At 39.0% G+C, this 25,655-nt stretch overlaps 1 protein-coding gene across 3 annotated transcripts in view; it reads right to left on the bottom strand.

The window, feature by feature from the left end:
- RNF128 (ring finger protein 128) overlaps window positions 1–25,655 on the bottom strand; it is a 69,178-nt gene that overhangs the window by 3,931 nt on the left and 39,592 nt on the right. For 2 of the 3 annotated variants that reach the window (XM_030576057.1, XM_030576056.1), the window contains exons 2-5: window positions 16,100–16,347; window positions 4,856–4,927; window positions 3,736–3,818; window positions 253–349 (exon numbers count right to left, since the gene is read on the bottom strand). In XM_030576057.1, coding sequence (XP_030431917.1) covers window positions 253–349; window positions 3,736–3,818; window positions 4,856–4,927; window positions 16,100–16,347 — 500 coding nt within the window. Of the gene's footprint in view, window positions 1–252; window positions 350–3,735; window positions 3,819–4,855; window positions 4,928–13,931; window positions 14,010–16,099; window positions 16,348–25,655 lie in introns of all 3 variants that reach the window. The other variant, XM_030576055.1, reaches the window with a different exon arrangement.

The following is a 25,655-nucleotide window of genomic DNA, read 5'->3' as shown; positions in this document are numbered from 1 at the left end:
GAGCATGTCACAAAACATTTTAAAGAGCCAATGAGCAACTATTAAGCCTGCCAGCAGCAGTTTTCACCAAGAGGTTAGTCTTCTTTACTGTTTCGAGTGTCACATGGTAATATCTTACTATGGGAGACATTCACAGTCTCAGAGCTTATTCTCTATATTCTAGGAGTACCTAAAAAAAAATCAGCTGATACATTATACTAGCACTTTAACATTTCTTAAGTCATTTGTCACCAGGAAAGAATGATAACCTACCTCAATTCCCAAAGCTTTAAGTATGTCCAATTTGCACATAGGACATGTCCTGTGTTCTAACAACCAGGGATCAATACAAGTCTTGTGGAAGAGATGGCTGGTAGGAAAAAAAAAGTGAACCATCACTATTTCAGTCTTAACACTCGTTGGTTATCATAGAACTAAATATTTTAGTCAACCTAACATTACTGAATATCCCAATGGCTCTCATAGCATCTGTTCAATACCATAGACTTTTAGTCCCCCAGTAACACACTGCAAATGTTTAAGATAGATTTACATTTGTTGCTGCTTATTTTAGTTACACCAACTACAGATAAGGGAAGATTTAAAGGCGATATTCTAATTTTGAACAGTAACAGCCTTAGAAAGTTTAGGAGCCTTTATATTTTTAAGGTGCAAATATGAAGAGATACTGTGATATTGGATGGATAAGACCTAGACTATAAAGAGGAGAAGATCATGGAGTGTTACAGGAGAGCTAACAGACAACATAGTTTTTAGTAAAGCCTAAGTAGAGTGGGTCCCCAAAATAGTTAAACAGCTCCATCAATCACTGTAGAATAACTTGTGGTTCTGTTTATTCAAGTTCAAAATAAGCTTTTTGAAGTTTGTCTTCCAGAGGTCTGGAAAAGGAATGCTTACATATTAACAGATATTAAGACTAGTTAAGGACAAAATTAACCCTTCCAAGACATGAGATGTATCACACATGCCTAGTGTTGCTTCAAGTTACATAACTAGTTATTTGAACCAACTGTTGCTTATGACTAATCTATAACTGTTCGAGCCTGTAATTGCCATAATGTCTGGTGCTTTTGTTAGTTTCTCTAAGAACAAAAACAAAAACACACCTTACTAGAGCAAGTCAGCATGTAACCTGCGTCACACCCTTTCTTAAAGTCTGTGTGTGAGCACTAATTTCCCCAAGCGGATAAACCTTGAATTTATATAAGCCAAGTTAACAACGAAGTCTATACTTCACTCCTAGATTTAAGAGAAACATATTTGTCACTCAAACACATAACAAACCTAAGAAATCTAAAACCTCAGATAATATCATGCCCTCATCCTGATGAGGAAGACTGCATCCCCACATGCTTACTGTAAGTACACATGGCTGCATGGACATACAAGTACATAAAGTGGGCGCATACACAAGGACTACATACAGCAGAACCACAGAGTCACGAACTGACTGGTCAACCACACCTCACTTAGAACCAAAAGTACGCAATCAGGCAGCAGCAGCGAAATATACAGTACTGTACTAAAACTATTAAAAATAAAGGGAAAGATTTTTAAGAAAAGATTTGACAAAGTAAGGAAACTGCTTCTGTATTTGTTTCATTTAAATTAAGATTGTTAAAAGCAGCATTTCTCTTCTTCATAGTAAAGTTTCAAAGCTGTATTAAGTCAATGTTTAGTTGTAAACTTTTCAAAGAATCACCATAGCGTTTTGTTCAGAGTTATGAACAACCTCCATTCCTGAGGTGTTTAACTCAGAGGTTCTACTGTAGCACTACATGTGGCATGACTAATACACAGGCATGCATGTAAGTGCCTACCACATGCACACTGAATTGGTGATGGATCTGGGTTAGGAGACGGGGAACGGGAAGATAAGAAAAATATATGCATGATTTCACATTAACTGTAGTCTAGCTATAAGTGATTTAATTACTTGTCCTTTCAACCTTCAGTCTGGAGTGCAACTAGGTAAGGAAAAGGGACAGTCTCTAGAGTATTCTACAGTGCAATCATAAGGTGCAATTAGAGCTTGAGTAGACATATCCGAGCTTGCTTATTGACACGGTCTTGTAGAAGAGAGTAGCTGACTTTTCAAACTATCAACTTAAATGCGTCTAAAACCCTGACTCGATGCCTTTTTACTCTGGGAAGTTGATCCATTGTTAAATACCACTGTCAGCAAGAGGTTTTTTGGACTGCTGCTGAAAGCTATTTAACTGCTAACATACTTTAGTACTAAGAAAAATGTTAAGTGTTCCTGAGACATGCTTGCTTTTGCTAAGTTACACTGTGCCTGCACTGGACCGTGGAGATCTGTTGATAATTGCTTTTGTCAACTTCTTAGTGTCATCAAGTCTTAATGTAGAGCTCCTATTGCATGGCAGTAGGGCACAGCATGCTTACACAAATACTCACTTATGTAAGGTTATGTATAAAGATTCCAGCTTGTATTAGATAATGTATTTGACAGTTACATAACACTGTCTCTTCAATGTGGCTTTCTTCCTACTGTTGATGAGAGATCAACCATAACTTTGGATTTGTCCTACCGTCAGAACTTCTCAGCCTAAACATTGGATGAATGCTATTTTTTTGCTTGCTTTTTACACAAGAATTATGTGACCAGATTTTGAAAGCTAACTCCAGATCAAGATAAATGCTTCTCTTGTTCCAAAGTTTTCAAAGTTCAGTTGCTAAAGTGGACCAAGTTCAGGATGCCTGTGTTGAATTCAGATTTTCATTCAACTTTAACTTGTAGAGCAAGAGCTGTACAAACCCAGGAAAGCTTCCAAATTGAACTGGTTTAGTTATTAGAACAATAATTTTAGCTTTAACTCAAAGACAGCTGGACTATTTTGGCCAACCCTTCCCAAAATGAGAGATTTAGGCAAGTTATGAGAAAAGGAAAACAGGGGATAGTTATAAATCAGTCTTAATTATAGAGAATGTAAGTAGTGCACACTGAACTGGTGTTGTGAAATAGCAACAGGCGTAATAAAGCCAAAGAAAGTACTAGTACTTCAACGCTGGACTTCAGTAGGGAGTAGACGACTAGGATATGCAGGGAAGATGAAAGAAGACACTGATAAGATCTCTGCAGAAAATATTTATAATTTTAGTTTGGTCATCATCTTATCTTAAGAAAGTGGATGAAGTGCAGCTATCTCATAACTATTTTTAATGATAAACTCGCAGAGGAAAAATACAATACAATACAGACTACGCTCAAATGTGCTGCCCATGAGATACCATAAATCTCAGCAAAAAGCCTTGTTCATTTACACTTTGACAGCCTGGTTTTCGGAGGTGCCAAGTAACCCCCCAAATTCCAATGAAACTAGTGGGAGATGCAGGAAGTCAGAACCTCTGAAAAGGAGTCAAGCCATAAGACCTAGGAGTTTGGGACATAGCATAGAAGTGTTGTGCCAATTTGATGTTTAAAAAGGCTAGGAAATCCTTCACACAAGCTATGTGGTAAAATTCTTCAACCTTAAGAATCCATCACTCTCACTGAAAGTTATTACACGGCAATAAGCAACCTTTATTATGTACTTCCACAATTTTTAATGTTTATCTGAAAACGTGAGAGGGAGATTTAAGGCTATTTTGGTGGGGCAACAACTATAGTAAGATTAGACCCTGTTGCATCCTTTACTGTCTTTTAACAAAGGTTTTGGGAAGCACATTTTAACATTTAAAATATACATGGCAATTCAGCAGAAGATAACCTACTTGCAAGTTAAAATACGCACTACATCATTTGGTTTGTATACTTCAATGCACACTGCACAGCTATCACCATCAGGACCAATTTCCTAAACAAAGAGTACAAGTCATTAGTTATCCTGAGACAGATTCATGATTAACAGAGCTGCACACAGATTTATTCTGGAAATTAATCTCAGGATAAGTGTTCTAGCCAGAGAAAGCTAGAACAGGTCTCAAATCCAAATATATACAATGAATTACCAACCCAGTAGGTTTGACATTTAATCTGAGGCATTAAAAAGGGAACCCATGACTTATCAACAGCAAAATATCTTGTTTAATCAGTGGACAGGTGTTTAAAACCTTAGAAAAGCCAAAAGGAAGTAAGGGTACAGCTACACAGCAATGCAGTGAAGACTACGGGAGTGTAAATTGCAGAGTGTTCTGAAGCATTGCAGTTCAAGTGTCTAGTGTTTGCGTTAACATAGTCTTGTTTGAAAGAGGGCTATGTTTTAAACAGGACTAAATTAATGCGACTTGAGATACTGCTGGAGCGAACTAAAAGGTATCTATACAGGGCAGTTAAAGTGCAACACTTCGATGTGCTCTAGTATTTGCACCCCTTACCCCATAGCTCACACTGCAGTGCAGTGTAGATGCTCTCAGTTCCACTGAAGAATGACTTCTGAATCTTTAAAAAAAAACCCAAAACTGAAATTTAGTTGTATGCGCTAATGCCCAAAGATCAGAAGCATTTGGCGCAACTAAAAAAAAAACAAACAAAAAAAAACCACACCACACACACAACCAACCACCACACCATTTAAAATGAAGCCATTGGCTCAAGTTACCCCTGCCAACTCCCTTCTGTGACTACATTACATTAGTTACATCTGCCAAAATCTCACAGTGAGAATGGAGTAGATTTTGCTATAGACTACAGTTTTGCAAGTTATATGCCCTTTGGAAGGCTTGGGCTCAAAACTGATTTGAGTTTGCACTCCGTTTCACTTGACTTAAGGCAGGAAGATTTTAGGATATTTGTACAGCCAACTTTATCAAAAAAAAGGAGAGGAAAGTTTGGACAATGTAGTGTCAGATTACATTTCAAAAGAATATAAGGAATTTATTTTGTCAATTATACCTTATCCCCCTGTTTTAACGTGCGCAGTTGTAGCTGTCCAATAGCCTTTTTGGCATCTGCTTTTAACTGTCTCTGTAAACAAAAAAAAGGAGAAGTGTTGATTAAACTACAGAATGAATTTTCCTATAAATGACTTAAAAAATCCTAATGTAACCAGGGGTGTCTCTATAATCCATAGATATTCAATGTGGCCTTTGAAGAGAAAGTTTGCCTATTTATGCATCAAAAACATTAAGCAGAAAAAAATACCTGAAACTTAGGTTTTGGATAGTTTATGCTGTTGTGCTTTTAAGGTACATGCCACATGCTTTCCCCAAATGTTTTTAAAAAGGCTTTTCACTGAGAAAATACACAAAACCAAGGAATTTCAGTTTTGTAAACATACACAATCGTATCTTGATTAAGTTGCATCAGATCTAGCAGTGTTAATTTAAAACCTTCAAATTAACTCAACCCAAAAGAGGGAACACTGTAGAATTCAATTACAGGGAGTTAATACATCCAATTGCTGTGAATTTGTATTGTCACTTCCTAGCACAGACTGCCACTTTGATAAAAGCAAGGTTCTTTACCAGTCAGCTCCTCAACTACTCTCAACACGCCCTCTGAACCAAACCTTTGAAATGAGTTTATTTCATAATCTCTACAAACCGCTCAGGAGCCTAGAGCTTCCTAGCACCAACTGCACCTGTACACTGAAAAATTCAAACAAACAATTTTATCTGGCGACTGACCCAAGTTAGCACATGTAATATTTGCATCTTTGTGAAAGCTATTTTTTAATCTAAGCCTGTGGACAGATTAGGGAAAACCTGTAGACTGTACTATCAAAGACTAGCCCTAGAAAACTTACAAGGTAGCTACAATGCCAGCAAAGAAGTGGGACTGCATTCCTCCTCCTCGCCCACCTTGTCAATCAATGTATCTGATTTTCTCAGGCTGCCAAGAGACAGAGGCACACACAAATGGCTAAACAGTGGAAGTTCAGCTTGCCTAACAGCTATTCTTAATCAGTGGTACTGTGGAGGGTTCAATTAGCACGAAAGCCTGTATTTCTGCTTAAAATGTCACAAAAGTTTTATCTTCAGTAACATAATGAACCTCTCCCTAGTAGTTTGCAGGTAACTACCGCTTCAGGACATGAAGTCATAGCAGGCAGACCCAGCTACAGTGCTGCAGTGATAAGGATCTTTACAGCCCAGGCAAGGTGGATCAAAGTTCGGCAGCAAACTGGATGTTCTGCTACAAGTTAAAATGTTGAGTTTGCCAACGTGTGAATGTAAACACAATCAGCACAGAATCTGGGCTATTAGTTTTGAAACTTTATCCCTTCCCTACATTTTTATTTCTTAACATAACTAAGATTCTGGTAGTGATAATACATAACTATTCTAGAAAGTCAGCAGGAGCAAGGAAGTTGCTTGAGTTTGACAGCTGAATGGAGGGGCCCTTGTAGTTTTTGACACTTAGGCCATGTCTACACTAGCATGGCACAGCTGTACCGCTGTAAGATCACATGTGTAGCTGCTCCATACTGATGGGGGCGCTCCTGTCGACATTATATCACCTCCAACGAGTGGGACAGCGTCTCTCACCGACAGAGTGCTGTCCACACCACTGCTTGTCAGTGTAACTTATATCGCTCAGAGTGGGATTTTCACAACCCTGAGCAACAAGTTATACTGATAAAAGCACTGGTGTAGACATAGCCTTAGAAAAGTGAGATTACTGCAGCTGTAGTATGAGCCCATAAACTCTCTTTATACTAAAGTTATCAGGAGTGAATTAGTTAACCGTTTTAAGAAGTGTCGTCTTTAGGTTTCACACGAAGCAAACAATTTATAGAAATATGGGCAGTTCATGCATCAGAGTTATTGACTCAGGAAGGCAACAGGGCATCAGTTTGCATTCCAGTCCCATTTTCAAAGTTATCTTTGCAACAAAAAGGGGCTAGATGCTTAGTACAATTCTACAGCAAGGTGTAACTTCCACAAAATACACAGAGGCCATGAACTCAGCTAGAACAGACTGACAAGTCAACCTCAAACAAAAAACCTCAAAATTGATTTAAAAGTTTTTTTGTTGGTTGAATTAGAACATCCTTATAACGCCACTTTGCTGTTTCTATTTGAATGAAGACTAATACCTGCAACGTAAGGCAGAACAAAAACAGAAAATTTTAAGGTGTTTCTGAGATTAAGACCACATGGAAGTATTCTCTATTGTGGTCTTACGAGCTAGTCTGTATGACTAACAAATAGATGAAGAGCCCCAAAGAATGACACACAGTTCCACAGAGTTCTCATGTAGAGTATGGTACATTCAATAGAAGTAGTAAGTATACAGCAATATCAATACCATCTATTATCTACTGGCCAGAACAGCATATATATTTTATTTATATCTATATCTCCAGTTTATAGTTCTCTAAATCATGACAACTGAAAAAAGACTATGTAAAATTTACACCAGCATCTAATCCACATGGTTCATGTCAGGATGGGCACATTACAGGAGTTTTGATTGGCTTTATTAGTCATTTTAAAACAAAATGTTTTGAGTTTGTTGAAGCAATAATGTTTGTTAAACTACTGCTCAAACTACACTGACAAGAGTCAACTCTAACGTCAACATTAACAGGAACAGTAGGAATATGTAGAGAGCTAAACCACTATTTAATGACCATTTTCTGGAGAGTTCCTGCTTCGGAACTTGCATCTAGATTCTGTGCCTCCATTTTCCTGCCTGGATCTGGAGGCTTCACAAGCAGGTGCAGTAGTTTCAGTGCTCCCATTAAAGACATACCCTGGCCATGGATATCAGCTGGTGATCAATACCAGAAAAAGAAGCCGTTTAGAGGCTTAATCTGGAAAGAAGTTGATAAAAATAGCAGCCACACATGTTCAGACAATTCGTAATTTAGATCTGGTATCAATGTCAAAGTTTCCAATTTAGACCTGGTATCGGTGCCACAATTCCCACACAGTAATTCATTGGCAGACTTCCAAGCTAAACTTTAAATTTAGGAACTCCACAGTCCCTTACTCTGACAATAGTCAAAAATATTTCTAATTGTGCTGTCAGCTATGCACAATGAAGTCTCTGAGAGCTGCATCACTGAATTCCTTCAGACACCCCTTCCCACTGAGCTAGTTAACCTTCTAGCACAGAGACTTTTCTAAGAGTGTCCACTTCTGAGCAAGTTTCAGAACATAATCTCTCTGCTAAGATCCTGTAAGACAGACACCAGCTGTACCCTGGTTCTCTCATAAGATGGGCTATACTGGGTCAGACCAATGGTCCAGCTAGCCCAGTATCCTGTCTTCTGAAAGTGGCCAATGCCAGGTGCCTCAGAGGGAATGAACAGAGCAGGTAATCACCAAGTGATCCACCCCATCACCCATTCCCAGCTTCTGGCAACCAGAGGCTAGGGACATCATCCCTGTCCATCCTGGCTAATACCCATTGATGGACCTATCCTCCATGAACTTAGGGCTCAAAGAAGAACTAGATGTTACAGACTTGACCTCCACAATATTCTCTGGCAAGGAGTTCCACAGGTTGACTGCACGTTGTGTGAAAAAATACTTCCTTTTGTTTGTTTTAAACATGCTGCCCTGTTGTAATAATTTAGGAGTTTGTGAAAGAGGAGGAAATAGTCTAGAAATTGTTCTGTTACACAAGAGTCCTGAACTTCCGTAGCCTTTGGAGAACTACACAGAGTTGCGTCACTGTCTGGAGTTACACTATTTGAATTTGAAATGAAGTCTGCCTCACGTACAGCCTTGAAGTTTCCATATTGTCATTAAAGGCAGTGCAAGTAGCATTATCTAAGATTAAGACTACCCAACGTTTTCCATTGTGAGTTCCTGCTTTTAACTGTATAACTTTGTCACCAAGCTTAAAACAGTGAGAGAACTTACAGCCCACACACCAAGTGTCTGCTTCAGGCTGATTTTTGAAAATTTCAGTAAGAACTATTCAGCCATTTCTTAGAATAATGTTAGGGCAAATACTTTTCCCTGTGTTAAATTAACAGCATTTTGTTAAGCAGCTCTTGTAACTCTATGCTTGGAGAAGGGACTTGAAATTTCGTATTGTGGTTGCCCTAAAGTCAGGGCATTTTGCTTTCTCTGTGAAAGAATTAGTTACGGGCCACACATTGGTCAATGAAGATAAAATACTGAATAGCTGCTCATTCAGGGAGCACCACCTATTCTATACAATGGAGGCAGGGATTGTGCGGAAGAGCATGCAGTCATGTATTTCAAGACTGCATCACAGTGCAGATACAAGGGGGCTGAATTAAGGTAGCTCAGGCAACCTTAATGCTTTTTTTTCCCCTAACTTCAGCGCTTGCCTAATTTTTTTTTTAAATGAACACGTCTTAAGGGCTTAAATTGACTGTCAACCTTCAACAAAAAGTATTTTCATGAAAGTAAATGAATTTTTATCTGGGTGGAAGAGAACAAGAAGCAGACAGAGACAGAATAAGCCTGTCCTGGCTTCCATCCACACTGACAATTTAGAGTTAAGAATATGCCCCAGTCTGCAAAATTATGGATTTGCCATTGCCTGGTCTAAACAGGAGAGTCAGACCCAGATGGAAGGAAGCGAGGGGAGGAGACAAAGCAGCTTTTATTTCTGTCCCTCCATCATGGAAGGTAGCACTGATGCTGTCAAGTTCCTTTCCCTGTTCTTCCTCCGAGAGGATCATCACTGGTACTTGGAGATGAAGGATCTTCAAATAGGTCTGACACTCCTTATGTTCCTCCTTTAATCCAGGCAAGACATCTGCATGACACGCCGTGCTCCACTACCCTCAGGCACAGTGGTTTAATTATTGTTCCCACAAACTTGGGCATTGCCCTGATGCAGGTCACCTTGCTTCCTATATCATCTTAAGTGGGTCACTTCTGAGGCATTGTCATCTGTATGACAGCATTTATGTTTAAACTTTGAACTAATTATGGTGAACTAAGTACTATCACTAGTTATTTCCTGGTGCCAGTAAGCTAAATTAGAATGGGCTATATTTTAGATGGACATCCTTTAATTAGTATTGGCACTTCCCTCATGGGTCTTATGTTTCATTCTATTTGCCTTTGACAGATTAATTTACTATTACTTCATACAATTGTAAGTGTAAGAAGCCCTCTTCAATTGTTGGAAGTATTAACATCCAGAAATGCCTTCCTTGCTTATTAGAACCCTTAAGGATTTGCTGATCATGCAGATTATTCCTTCTGCACATTCGCTAGGCCCAATTCTCGTTTACATTTAAGACCCCTTTACTCTGTCAGTGTGCTGTAGTGTCTCCTGGTATAAATGAGAATCAAGTCCTCTCTTAAGAAAGTCTATTTCAGTTTTCAGGTAACAGAAGTTGTCAAGTTTTGTTTTTAAAAGGTGTCTCTCCTCTCCCACACCCCACATTAACTATAAACCTCTTGAAAGAACAGTAAAGGACTCTGCAGAGTGAGGGAATCATGTGGTTCATGAGAGAATAATGACGTTTTCTAGTCTTTTCTTTGCTATCTGCCTTTCTACAGTCACATAGTTTACCTGCTTATTCTGTTAAACTGGTGTATTTACCTGCGTAAGAGTAAAGATTGCAGTGAGAGACATTCTACTTTTACCAAGAAGTTCACAACACATAGATGGACCTCGGAGAGAGAGAGAAAATCGCTCTCTCTCTCTCTCACACACACACACACACACACACACACACCCACCCACCCACCCACCATTAAGGTTAGCATGTATACCATTAAGATATCAGTTTGCAATAACTAGGGTCCTATTTAGATTTAAACAAACTACATAGCTCAAATCAGTAAACAAAACCTTTCATTTTTCAGTTGTTTTATTACGAACTTGCAAGATGGACCTAAAGGCATTTTTAGACTGCCATTTAATAAATACTGATTCACTGGGCAGACAGCCAAACCTTGCTTTTCCACCAAGGGATGTTCTGATAATTAAGTACTGTAAAAAGAGTGCTGTGGTGGATAGAAAACAAAAGTCAAGATCAGAACGTGGGGAAAGAGCAGAAGCCAGCACAGATCAGTTCCAGTGTATTAGAATTATAGGAAGAGTATTAAGAATAATCTAACCAAGTAGTCAAAAAGCATCATTAGACAAATAATGAAAGTTTAGAAAACTGACTACTCAAATAAGTTCATGTTTAGAAAATTGACTACTCAAATAAGTTCATGGATGCTTCCTTACATTGCTAGGTCACTTTGGACAAGCCTATGCTAACCTAAAATTATATCCCTTTGCCATTTGCTTGAGGAACTCCTCAATGTTTCAAGGTTTGAAAGCACACTTGCTTAGCACAAGATGTTAGAATGCCTTCATCCATCTGTCCAATATACAAATTCATTCCAGTTCTTAAAGACCCTTTCTCAGATCCTTGCATACAATCCAGTTTTTCTGCTTAAGCAGATATTGGAATAAAGACTTGAATCCAGCAAGTAGATCTAATGATGCAACAATACTGAAGGCAAAGACTGTCTGCAGTCCTCAAAATGACTAGGAGCTGCATAGTTAAAGTTGGTATAAGAAACTGTCTTTCCAGTTATCAAAACTCCTCCATTTCGGTTTGGGAGTTATTGATCACTACTGGGAAAGCTGAAATTTGGAATAATTAATGATCATCACAAAACTGACTCAATCTCCAAAACACATGTTCACCTAGACTATTGAACAGTTCCCTATCAAAGCTTGTATAAAGAAAAGCCATGACATTTCCAAGGCCGAGTCCAGTGAATAATGTAAGGGTATGGCTACATTTGCAAGTGCACAGTGCTGCCGCGAGAGCACTCCCGCAGCAGCGCTTTGAAGTGTGAGTGTGGTCCCAACACTGCACGTACTCCACCTCCCCATGGGGATTAGCTTACAGTGCTGGGAGCCGCGCTCCCAGCGCTGCGGCACTGTTTACACTGGCGCTTTACAGCGCTGTATCTTGCTGCGCTCAGAGGTGTGTTTTTTTCACACCCCTAAGGGAGAAAGTTGCAGCGCTGTAAAGCACCAGTGTAGCCAAAGCCTAAGTCCAAGTTTTGGAAGTGCAAGTTTTTATTTGTACTGTTCAGCAAATGTTTACTGTTTTCAAGAGCTAATAAAAACTTAAACAAAACTAATCTCATTCCTGGATTTTGTATTTACATAGTAAAGCCATTCAGCAAGAACATTCTTGGGCACACACCAAACAATAATAAATGAGGGTTGTTTTGGGTTTTGGTTTTCTTTTTAAAAAACATGCTTTTCCAGCCAGTGTTCATTGAAGAGAGATCTGCCTCATACCACCACTAATTTATCTAGCCACTAGTAGTGCTAAAGCTTCAAGTAGTCATGATTTGGGAGGAAAAAAGAATACTCCCAACTGCCCCTCTGGGTTTTGGCATGTTTTACCCTTCTCTGATATACGGTAGAGAAATGACAGACAATCTAAAATGTCTGGATTTGAAGGTAAGTTTAGTGAACGTACTTCCTTCTGAAGCACTGTTTCAGCTCCTTATATTGAACAGATCAGTTGAAGCTACCTTATAGGTGACATGCCAATTCCTCCCAATGCTAATTTTCAGCTTGAATCTAAATTAGCTGTACATGATTTGTGCAGGTTAGTAGAAAGAGTAAGCATTACTTGTTTATGTAATTCAGTTGCCAAACTGAAGAAAAATAATGAAAATAAAAATCATAGTTGTTAAGAAGCTAGAATGCAATTTAAGAAATGTGAAACCATACATTCTAAAGTATTGTTCAGATCCCAGTAGAATGCAATACATTTTAAGGAATCCATCTGACCATGTATTACATCCAACAGGTAGAAACTTGTCAGTGTTCTAATTCAGCAACTTCAAAGGATGCATATAATAGCTTCTGAGTATTCCCCACAGCTCCCTCACCCTGCTTTCAACATCTATCTTTTAAAGGGGCTTGATAATGAAGACAGATTTAACGATGGCATACAAGGGCTAAAGAATTCAACTAAAAACCAGTTTATTCCCCAGAGGGTATTGTGAAGGCCAAAAGTATAACTGGGTTTGAAACAACCTAGATAAGTTCATGGAGGATAGGTCCATCAATGGTTATTAGCTAAGCTGGTTGGGGACACAACACCATGCTCTGCATGGGCCTTTGACTGCCAAATGGCACCGGATGATAGGGATGCATCAAGTGATTGCCCCATTTCATTCACTCCCTTTGAAATATCAGGCATTGGCTACTGTTTGAAGACAAGATACTGGCTGGGTTAGATGTAACACTGGTCTGAAACACTATGGCCACCCTTATGTTCTTACGTAAAAGAACAAGACAAATGTCTAGTTTGATTAAAACTAGCAGACTGTCAAGCACATTTCACAGATGTTGTACCTGAACCTTATCTGCTGTATTTTCACCTAGTACCTCATGGAAGCAGTAGATCCCCTGACATTACCCATAGCCATGAGATTTGGAGGTACTCTATTAGAATTAATATCCATAAGTAAAGAGCTCAAACTTACAAACAAGAGGTTCTCAAACTACATATTGAAGACTTATTTGAGCTAAAAATCTACAATTATCATCATGCTATAACTCATGTTCAGCTGTCCTGCTTAGATTCACAAGAAACATTTTTATATCCATCTCTCTAACCTTACAGAGTACCAGGAATGGAGATTGTAATGTAGGTTAACTGGAGTTGGGCTACATTCCTAGTGAGTCAGTTTACCCACTCACTAGATTTAGAAGTTATGACTATGTTTGCTAGTACAGTGACACAGTTATGACATTCTCATGATTCTTCTTTGAATTTTGACCTATGCCAGCTTGTTTCAAGCAGTCCAGTTCATGGACTGGATGAACAAGTGCATTTAGGGGATTATGTGGGAGGGTTATCAGTGAAATCATCTGAGATGAAGGGCAGGTTGTTTTATCAATCACAAGTATCCAAGCACCAGATCTGTGATTTGCTCAGAGACAATCAGAAAACCACCTGTTACCTCAAGTGTCTCTTTACTGCACTATGGGTTGGGGGAGGGAACTGTTTATCAGATCCTCTTTTCAAAGCTCCAGAAGATTGGGGCTTTACCGGAAGTCCTGGAAAGAAGGCTGGAGAGAGAACAGCCCTTGCAAAGTCACCAGAGAGGATCACATGTTCTGGTAGGCTCTGGAATGACACAAAAAGGACCACATAGAAACGGCTGTTCATATTTGGCACACTCAGCCCTTCTGCCTACTAGCAACTACAGCCATTTACCTATGCTTTCCATGGGGAGAAGAAACAATAGGACTAGATTCTCATACATTTGTCCCCGAGATTTAGAAGTTTTGTGACTAGAATATCAACCGTGAAGCAGTCAAACTGGAGACATGATTTGTATTAATTACATTAGCTGATCATTAATTACCACATAATTGATATTAAGAGTTACTAATTAGTCAACAAGTTTCCATGCAAGTCCCTGCTGGGGCTTTAAAATCTAAGATAACAGTTTTATAATATGTCAACATGCTTTTGACACCAAAAGTTGAAATCCAGGAATTTCCTCTGCTGAGTGTCTTATTAATGTTAAATTTCGAAAGCAATTTCCTTCTTTGCTAAAAATTCTAAAATAGGAAACTCGTGTGGGCACCTGGCTTGGAAGACTCTTGAATGTCTCTGTGTTGTGTCTTATCACAAAACTAGGAGACAGGAAATGCTAATAGCCGAAAAAGTTTTATCACCTGATCTAATATCAGCATTATTATTAGGTCACAGCTCTAGGGATAACGTTTATTACAGCTGCTGTACAAAACAAGCAATTGGAGCAGATGTTTTGTTAAGTGTTCCAGATAATAAAAATTGGCTTTTTGTAATTCCATGGAAGAGAGTTTGGGGAATATTTGGCATTTTAAAGACACAAAACATCCTCAGACTGGGATGTCTCACCTAAAGCAGCACAAAAGCGACCTTAACCAATGCATTTAAAATTACGTCTGCATTTGTCCATTCAGTGTTTTATAATCCTCTCCAAGGAGCACACTATAGAACTTGCAAGATTAAACTTTTAGAGCCTTCTTAATGCATGAAATTTTTAAGGAAAGAATGTTTTCTGCTGTTTCAAGTGTCACTATATTTTCTGACATACCCCTGGAGCAGCAGCAAGACTACTACTACAGCAGAGCATTACTAGCATGCATTAGTGATGGGGGAGGTTCATTACAAGTTACTGGATTTTGCAAACAAATGAAAACACACACACACCAATTGTACTTTGCTCATTTATATCAGACAATTAGTATAAGCTTCATGAAATAGTCTGTAGTGTCATTTTGTAGAGTAACTATCGCATCTATTACTAAATCTGAGGTAGGGAAAAAGCACAAAAATTATAGCAAGTTGGAAAGGTTCTACTGTATACATAAGCGTCACAGTAATAATGCAAGAACAACTGGAAAGTACATGCACTACATCTATGAATTTTAATATGAATGTTCAGTTGCTTCCAGTGGTGGGAAAACTGATGCCTATTAACACTGTAGTAACAGAGTATGAACTAAGTAAATTTAGTTTATTTTTCCACAACTGAAGCAGGGGACAGTTGGTCTTATGTTCACTGGGAAGCCAGCCTATTAGAACTAGAAGCTTTTGATACACTGGGGACTGCATTATAATAGCATATTAGATGGTCATGGGTTAAAATAAATATTTCACTACTTGCATGAATTCAGACAGTTTATCAGGAGTATGGAATTCTATAAAAAACCCCAAGTCTCAAGATTTCACAAACATTTGAAGGGAAAGGAGCTAGCACTGGTTCAGCTGGAGAGGTCAACGATAGCATAACCAACTAGGAAATAATAGTGTTGTGCCCCCAAGTCTGAAAATCACTGCTATCGAGTTTCATGTTAACTGCAATAGGACCATTATGATGAGGAAACTTTGTTTCTGTGAAAGTAATGTAGAAAATTATCACAATGCATAGCTTCCAAGGTTATGTCTGCACTGCAGTGGAAGCCCCAAAACTCCCCTTCCATCTACACGTCTGTTGACTTGGACACAGGCTCTAAGACTCCACAAGCATGGACAGTTCAAGCCCAAATAGAGCCAGGACCCAGGATTCAAGCCTTTTCATTTTGCATGACGGATGTAGCTGCAGAATCCCCTAGGCCAGTGGAAAGATCCTGCAGGTAGAGCTACAACCACCACCATCTCCCAATACAATATGCCATGTACGATATAAATAAGCAAGCATCAAGTATATGGGAGAAACTAACCTCTCTCCTGTTTTGAGCTCTTGCAACCCTGAATCTTCGAGCAGAATAAAAAATGAAGTAGCCCACAGTTGCTGCTGTGACAATGAAAAACGACACTGAGACAAAGAAGATTGAATAGTGATTCATCCAGGGTGCATGCTTTTTCCCTACTTCAATAACCATAGTCACTTGAAAGCCCTTCTCAATCCGGCGTAAGATGTCCAGGCCTTTCAGATTGCTGATCATAATTGCAACAATGTCACTTGCCCCTGTAAAGAGAAGAGGAAGCTGTTTTCAGTTTCAAATTATTGTATAGCAGAAGTGATTGAGGCAATACTTTCAACAGTGGTTTTATGTCGCTTTAGCTCAGATACTAAAAAGAGTAGAATGGCAGTCTCCAACTGCCTGTTTCTACACTTAATCTGTTAGCTAGCAGTTGTTTAGCGTTACATTTTAAATTTTATCTTCACAGATAGGTTAGCATTTCAAGATATCCACTTGTTACCCACAAACTAGGTAAATAAGTCACTTCAAATAATCGTTATACAAGGCGCCTTTCTGACATGGAATGTTTAAATTACTGTAATATACCTGGAGCAACGCTGTGTACTATGGATGTGTACATTTTGATATGTACCTTGGAACCACATCACTAAGAAATCTTAGTTTATATCCCAGGGAGTCACTATGATAGGTACCTAGTTCTGAAGGACTGAAGTTTGTATCTGTATGTATGAATGTATGTAGTGGTTTAATCTCTATCATGAACACAGCATTTCAGAAACTGCCATTCTAACAGCTTATTGATTTCCTTGTTCCGCTTTCTTACACCTCCCTCCTTAATTTGGCAATACTACCAAATAAGATTTATTCAGACACAAAATCTGTTAAACAAAAGACAGACTTGGCTTCTATATTTTAACAAGAAATTTAGCATGACGTACGTGACTCCACCCAGGTCTCCTCTGAAAGATAATTGTTGCTATGGGTTTCCAAGTTGGTCTCAGTGGCTACGTCTACCATGAACTATGATGCGACTCCCCCACTGGTATACACTTAAGGGTGCTAGCTCTTATTGAGCTAGTGAGAGAGTATAAACAGCATAGTGCGGTAGCACAGGTAGCAGAGGCATGGCTGAGCCATGCAGAGTACAGAGCCCCTGGAAACCAGTGGGTATGTACTTGGCCTGCCTCTGTTGCTGCTACCCAAGCTACCATGGCTACACTGCTATTCATACTCAAAGTAGATTGATGAGAGCTAGCACTGATGTGTGTACACCAGCAGAGTTAATCATATGTCTAGGTCACAGTGCAGCTGCAGTCAGTGACTACCATATCAAGTGTTCTACAAGACATGTAGAAGGATCAGTGTTGCAGAATCAAGCTGGAATTTTAATGTCCAGCTGGAATTTTAATGTTTCCTAGTTTACCCATCACAACAAGTCAATTAACGTCTGGTTCTGATGTAATGGTCCAAGTTCCTTTTCTACAAGTCTGGTTAGTAGGTATGAGCCAGAACAGAATCTCCATCATTGCAAGTGACAAGGAATGCCAAGAACAGGCAGAAGCACCTGAATGGTTGTATAAGTTTCCACAACTTTTTTACAATGTAAATGAATTCCTAAAAGAGGAGGAGTTAAGCAAATGTGGGACAAGCAGCAAGTCATCTTAAACTGTACCCCACCAGTCCTCCCCTCCACACCACGAATAAATCCAGGTAAAAATTTACTTTAAACATCTCCCAGATAAGAGTCTCATGGCAGAGCTGTGTTGGTTCGACGGTGCTATTATTTATACATTTGTGTCAGTAAATTAAGTAGATATGACTCAGAATGCACTCAGGGAGCAGGAGCGGTTAAGATGGTGCCATATTTAATCAGTTTTCTGATCACACACTTTTACTACAGTTGTAGGAGATTACATTTAATGAACCTCACCCAAACTTTGCGGATTCTAATTTTCTTATGATAAAAATTTAATAAAAGGTGCTTTTTTGGTAGTCAAGGCACTCCACTGCACTACAAACTGATATATTGCTTTTGCTCCAAACTACTAAATATATTCAGCATTGAGTCTATCTAGCATCTCCTGTGTGGCTAAACTGATTTTTTTATTCAAAAAATGTTCTAGGATGAGAACTATGCACCAAGGTTGGTTACATATTAAGTCACCCCAAACTGACTCAGTGTCTAATATACTGCAAGTTTTAATTAAGTGTTATAAGCAGATATAGTAATTAAGTACAGGTCAAGTCTCTTAAAAAAAAAAGAAAGGAGAGAATGATTGTTGCTTTCATAAGTTCAATTGCAGAGAAAATGAGTAAGATCAGGTCATGCCAATAACAAATCAAGTCAGAAAGCTGTTCAGAGTTATTTTCTATCCTTATTTGCTTTAGTCTCTCATGGTTTGATCACAGATATCCCATAGGGGCAGATCTATTAACTGGAATTCTCTATATTCTAGACAAAAGGAGAGGATAAAAATTGATAAAAAGTACAGGCAGGAACTGAAGAGAAACAGTCAAATGAAAAAAAAAGTCCCCATTCAATTACATTACATGAAGGCAGACAACCAAAAAGTGACAAATTTTATAAGTGCTGTATGCAAATACTAGAAGTCTAAATACCAAGATGGGTGAATTTGAGTGCCTGATATTAAATGAGGATATTGATATAACAGCCATGACAGAAACTTGATGGAATGACGACAATCAATTGGACACAGAAGGGTACACAATATATAGGAATGACAGAATAAATTGTGCTGGTGGGGGAATAGCACTATATGTGAAAGAAAGCATAGACTCTAACATAGTAAAAATGTTAAATTAATCAAACTACCATAGAATCTCTATGGACAGAAATTCTATGCTTGAATAATAAGAATATAGCAGTAGGAATAGACTACTGACCACCTTACCAAGATGGTGACTGTGAAATGCTCAGGGAGATTAGAGAGGCTATAAAAATTGAAAACTCCATAATGGGAGATTTCAGCTATCCTCATATTGACTGGGTACATGTAATCTCAGGACAGGATGCAGAAATACAGTTTCTAGATGCCATTAATAACTGCTTCTTGGAACAGCTAGTCCTGAAACCCACAAGGGGAGAGATAATTCCTGATTTAGTCTTAAGTGGAGCAAGAAGTGAAAACAGCTGAACTGCTCAGTTATAGTAACCATAATATAATTAAATTTAAAATCCTTGGGGCTGGGAGGCCATGTGAATACCAAAGAAGCCGACCACAGTAGCAATCAACTTCAGAAAGGGGACCTACACAAAAATGAGGAAGCTAATTAAATGGAAATTAAAAGGAACAGTCACAAGAGTTAAATGCCTGTCAGCTGCAGGCAAACTTTTAAAAAACATAAGAAGCTCAAATTAAATGTATACCCCAAATTAAAATGAACAGTAAGAGGACCACCATGGCAAAACAGAGTAAAAGCAGCAGTTGGAGGCAAAAAGGCATCCTTTAAACATTGGAAGTCAAATTCTACTAAGAAAAATAGAAAGGAGCATAAACTGGCAAGTAAAGTATATTTTTGGCCTGCCTAATTATAGCGTGAAAAGCAGCTAGCAAAAGACTCAAACTAACAGCACATTTTTTTTTAAAGTACATCAAAAGCAGGAAGCCTACAAAACAATCAGTATGGCCTGTGGACAATCGAGGTGCTTAGGGAACACTCAAGGAAGATAAGGTCATTGTGGAGAAGCGAAATCAATTCTTTGCATTGGTCTTCACATCTTCATTGAAGGAGATTCCCACACATTAGCCATTTTTTTTAGGCAAGAAATCTGAGGGACTGTCCCAGGTTGAGGTGTCAATACAGGAGGCTTTGGAATAAATTGACTTACACTTATCAATTGAGGGAGTCTGGGTGGAGGAGGGAGCTTGGGGCTGGGCGTTGGGGAATACAGGGTGCTGGATCTGGGCAGTGCTCCACAGGAAGCGACATGTCCCTGCTGCTCCTAGGCAAAGGCATAGCCAGGCAGCTCTGCACACTGCCTCAACCTGCAGGTGCCAACCCTGCGGCTCCCACCGGCCCCGGTGCCTGGCCAATGGGAGCTGTGGAGCCAATGCTCAGGGAAGGGGCAGCGCACAGAGCCCCCATGGCCACCTAGGAGCAGCAGGGACATGTCGCTGCTTGCAGGGAGCGACCCAAGGTGAGCACTGCCTGAATCTGGAACCTGGAAACACCAGTTTCTAGAGCTTTCCAATTAGTAAAGTGCTGGATAAAACAGCTTTTTCTGTACATTGTTATTCGAACTTCATCCCAGTCTTGCTTTTGTAATGACTATTCCTTTGAGATACTTTCTGCTTTGCTAGGCATATTTTCCCTCGAGAGAAAAGAGGGAGTTGCTATAGCAGTGTACTTTCCATGATGAAGTTTCCATGCTGAAGTTCTGCCACACACTGGCTCTAGTGCAGGCTTCTACAGGTTGAATCCAGCACATTACCACCTCCAGACTGTGCACCCAGTTTAACAGCAGGGAACGAGACTTTCTTGTTCTCCTCATAACTGAAAAGCTTCATATGCGTCCAACATCTTCCTTACATGATTGTAAATAATTAAAAATCAAGTTTGTTGGTGCACTTCAGGTCTATTCCTTTTGCTGTAGGATGCTGAAATAAGATCTAGTTACTGCCATGTAGGTCTCAAACAGTGTCTCTATAACATTTATCTTTCTGCATTCATTCATATGGCTAAACTTCAGTACATTATGCAACAGAACTGAATGGAGCTTAATGACAAGTATTAGAAAAATTTAACTCCTGCAGAATTGTCATCAAGAGATGAATGTTTCCCCAATTACTTAAAAAGTCAATGTATTCTCCAGCAAATATTTGCTATTTTCCTTTCAGAAAAACCTATGTTTCTTACTTTTCATGCATTTATTAACGCATACAAATAGCAGCACTGCTTATATATGAAGTTTTTCAACCTGAGGGGGGAACGGAGAGGGAAGATATCCTCCTATTAACCGCTCAGGAATGGCTAATCAACATTCCTACTTCAGAGTTGCACACTATTTTTTACAGCAGCATAAGAAGTTAGCAACTTTTCTAGATCTTAATGCAGTAATTAAATGCAGTAATTAAATTGGAAAAATGTACTAACAGTCACTGAACAACCACCATATCTTGTATTTCTAAGGCTAACCATGGAATCATTAGCATTAGTATGTGTTCCTAATAGAATGAGGAGAACTGATTCCAAGGCCAGACGGAACCTGACAGGTCATAAAACTTCCCCAAAACAGTTCCTAGAGCACATCTTTTAGAAAAACACCCAATCTTAATTTAAAAATTGCCAGCAATGGAGAATCCACCATAACAATTGGAACAATTTGCCAAAGGCTAACCCAAGAAACTCAAAATCACTATAAAGCATGTTTTCTAATCCTTGAATCATTCTTAGGGCTCTTCTCTGCACCCTCTCCAACCAACAATTCTTCTAGAACTGATGACACCAGAACTGGATACAATATTCCAGCAGTGGCCACACCAGTGCCAAACACAAAAGTAAAACAACAGCCCTACTCCTACTCAAGATTTCCTTGTTTATTATATAATATGAGGGTTGGAAGTGACCTCAGGAGATCATCTAGTCCAACTCCTTACTCAAAACAGGATTAATCCCCAGACAGATTTTTGCCCCAGATCCCTAAATAGCCCCATTTTATGCATCCAAAGATTTCATTGGCCCTATTTACCACAGCATTGCACTGAGAGTTCACTTTCAGGTGATTATTTGTCACCACCCCCAAATCTTTTTCAGAGTCACTGCTTCCCAGGACGAAGTCACCCATCCAATTCAACATTTTTGAGGAGAAATGAAAAGGCTAACATTTGGCTGACACTCCTTGATATGCAAAACTCATGGATAACATTGCAAAATGCATCTGAATACTCAGGGGACAATACTGAAGTCTCTCATCTGTGACATTAAAATTAAAGAACTTAGTGAATAATTAACTGGCAGTTAATGAGTCCTTCAAGAGGGAGGCATTCTGAAATTAAACATGTTGACTTTGTGAACCTACTTTGTTTTGACTTATAGTATTTTGATAGAGACACAAGGTGGGTGAGGTTATATCTTTTGTTGGACCAGCTTCTGCTGCTGAGAGACAAGCTTTTGAACTTACTTACACAGAGCTCTTCTTCAGCTCCTGAAGAGCTTTGTGTAAGCCCAAAAGCTTGTCTCTCAACAACAGAATGTGGTTCAATGAAAGATATTACCTCACCTACCTTGTCTCTCTCTCATCCTGGGGCCAACCTGGCTACACCACCACTGCACAAAGTATTTTGATAATATAAATCAAAATCCAAACACTTTGATTTACCCAAAATGCAGCTTTTAAAAGTTTTTATTTGGAGAAATTTGAAAATCTGGGGTTTTATTCCAATGAAATGAAGACAAAGTTTTGAAATACTTCACAAATGGAATTGTGATCTTACAGCCAACTCTACTCCTGACAACTACTGGTTCCAGTAACCATAGTGTCAGAAGACCCCTTTTCCTTGCACCACATGGTTAACACACTACAAAGTGATAGCAACTTATTTGTAAGTGCTTCATTAAATTATTGCTTCTGCAGCCTCAAAGGGAAAAATTTCAGAGTGGTAGCCATTTTAGTCTGTATCAGCAAAAACAATGAGGAGTCCTTGTGGCACCTTAGAGACTAACAAATTTATTTGGGCATAAGCTTTCGTGGCCTAGAACTCACTTCATATGGTGAAAAGTCAGATATTTGATGGACTCATCAATATGTCAAAATATTTTTGATGTAGCTTTTGTCTTATTTATATATATATATATATATATATATAATAAGACAAAAGCTACATCAAAAATATATATATATATAATCATACTGATTAAAATGCTAAACTGGTATGAAACTCTGCCCTACTAATTTCAGCTTGGGTCTCAACTCCTTTTAAATACTTGAATATATACAGCAACAGAACTAATAAGTTAAGCATTTGCAGAGTTCAAGTCTCAAGTACCACACGTTAGTAAAAATCTTCAGAGAAACTATTAGCTTAGAGATATTTAGGAAAGTCATCTTCCTGTACATGCACAATGTCTCAGGCACTACCAGAATACTAATAGCTAATGCCTGAAAGAAGCTTTTAATCCTGTAGTGGGAGTGTCTTGGAGTTCAAACAAGCCAAGAACCCCAGAATGTAAAGAATTTAATAATAAAAGGTCTCCTTTTTGTGAAGTGAATTAAATACAGCCAGTTTGGAAGGGGGCCAATCAAATGACTCAACTGTCACAGCTCTGAGAGTCTTTCAAAGTGGACTATAATGTTTTCAAGAATTTATTTATTTGAGCCAGCAACTGTTTTGCAACAATAGATTAAGTACTGTAGCATTATTTCTGGCAGAAAGAGACTTCTAATCTAGAAATATAGGCTCTCTAAAATTAGAGATATTCAGAGAATGTAGCTACACAGAAAACCTATCTAAGCTACCAAGACAACCACCAATCACTTCACTCAGTGCAAGTATGCCAATGAAACTCTCAATCATGAAGCTGTTACTCTGACCCCCCCGCCAATCTTTTTCTACCACCAAAGCTGCGTGTAGGCAATTCTCTGCTGCACTGAAGGCAAGGTATTTTTTTCATTCTAGAACTAAGTTGTGTCACATGCAAATGGAAAAGTCAACACAGTTGTCAGTGCAGTTTGAGATCTTTGCTATCATTTAGGCAGAACCTCTGACTGCTAAGTCACTGTATGACATCTCTTTATGAGGTCAAAAGTGTGATGGTCTCCATCCTCGTCCCTAGCGTACAAGACCTCAACACAGGTAACCAATCTGCTAGGAGCACTCCAGAATGGAAAAACATCAAAATGTAAACAAGGATGTCAGAACAGCACATGTGCACAATATAGAAAGTCTTAGCCAAAGAAGTGCTAGTCCTCACCCTGAGCATGTAGTGACATTGTTAAACCTTATTCTTGAAATCACTAAGTCTGAAATGTAGTCCAAGCCAGGATACTCAATAGGCAGGCCCCGGGCCAAAGCTGGACCACAAGATGCTTTTGAACAAACCCCAATATCTTTTATTTACTTATTATCATTACTGATTCTTTCAAAATTATTTTCTCCAGAGTCTGGACCCTGAATATACCTTGACCAAAAAAAAACTGACTACCTTTTGTCTAGCTGATGTAGCTTGACCAGTGCAGTGTCTAATGCAGGTGCCCTGCATGTAGGGTGACCAGACAGCAAGTGTGAAAAATCAGGACAGGGGATAGAGGGGTGAGGGGAAGAAACAGGAGCCCATATAAAAAAAAGCCCCAAATATTGGGACTGTCTCTATAAAATCAGGACATCTGGTCACCCTTCCTGCATATGCTGTTTTCCCAAGCCAGAAAAGCCTGGATTTTGACCAGGGCTTTGGAGCTGTGCTCCGGTTCTGCTCCAGCTCCAGGCAAAAACCTGCAGCTCCACTGCTCCAGAGCTGCTCCGTACTCCAGCTCTGTGCTCTGCTCCAAAGCCCTGATTTTGACAGATTACTTTAGTCTCTTATATGATTGGTTACACTATTGGATTTTAATCCAATAAAGATCAGACAGCACTAGAGGCCAAACCAGCATTTTCTGCACTTCAAAGAAAGAGACATCATATATTACACAGCACAGTCAGTTGAACCTACTAGCAATTTCCTATTGCATCACCACACCTGGCTGTCCAGGCATGCAAAAAGGGTTTGTTATATTATCACATAAGTCTAAAATGCAAGTCATAACATTAGTCCCAAATGCTACTTATATATATTCTTGCCAGGGCAAAATAAGAAGAGCCATACTGGATTCTTGTTGATGAAAACTAGAATAAACCACATCAGGCAATCTAGAACCAACCTGTAATGTTAGTTTTAGCAGAAAGGAAGGTATCCAGCATTACAGGAGAAACAGGCACCATCTTGTCAGCCTCCCTGATTTATCTTGTATTCAAATCTACTGTGATAAACAGACACAGAAACTTAAGTTCCACAGGTCATAAATCTCCTAGTGACAGGCAAAACAGGAAGCTTTTTTGGCAAGGTATCCAAGTTACTCAGAATGCCATACATTATCTCACCTCAGTACACACTTGCCTCCAATTCAAACATCTTCTGAGGCAGAAGCTGCTTAATGAAGGAACTCTTCATAATGCCTACTCATCCTGTTTAGAATAAGGATGAGAGCCTGAGGAATGGGGAACATTTCAGTTTTCCTAGTTTAGTCAGACTAAGGTGAGACAATGACACCATTTCAGATGTGAATGCCATCAAATAAAAGCTATGATGTTGGTGATGCAACAAGGAAACAGATCAAAATGTGCCACAATCTGGAAGTACGGCAAGAACCACGCTCCTAGAATAGTGTCCAGGTTTTAAAACAAACCACTTTCTGAAAAGTATTTCCCTGTTCACATGCCACCTAAGATGACTATAATTGAAAGACCACCCCATTTTCAGTTAACTTTGTGCAGTAAATGGCACTTTGCATAGTCTGGCTCCCCGACACTACAAGTCTTTATGCATCAGGGACAGAACATATTTAATGGAGAGATGC

This window comes from Gopherus evgoodei, chromosome 9 (assembly GCF_007399415.2).
Source record: "Gopherus evgoodei ecotype Sinaloan lineage chromosome 9, rGopEvg1_v1.p, whole genome shotgun sequence".
In the NCBI taxonomy this organism is placed as follows: Eukaryota; Metazoa; Chordata; order Testudines; family Testudinidae; genus Gopherus; species Gopherus evgoodei.
The sequence above is the reverse complement of the archived record's forward strand: the minus strand, read 5'-3'. Positions and strand labels throughout refer to the sequence as shown.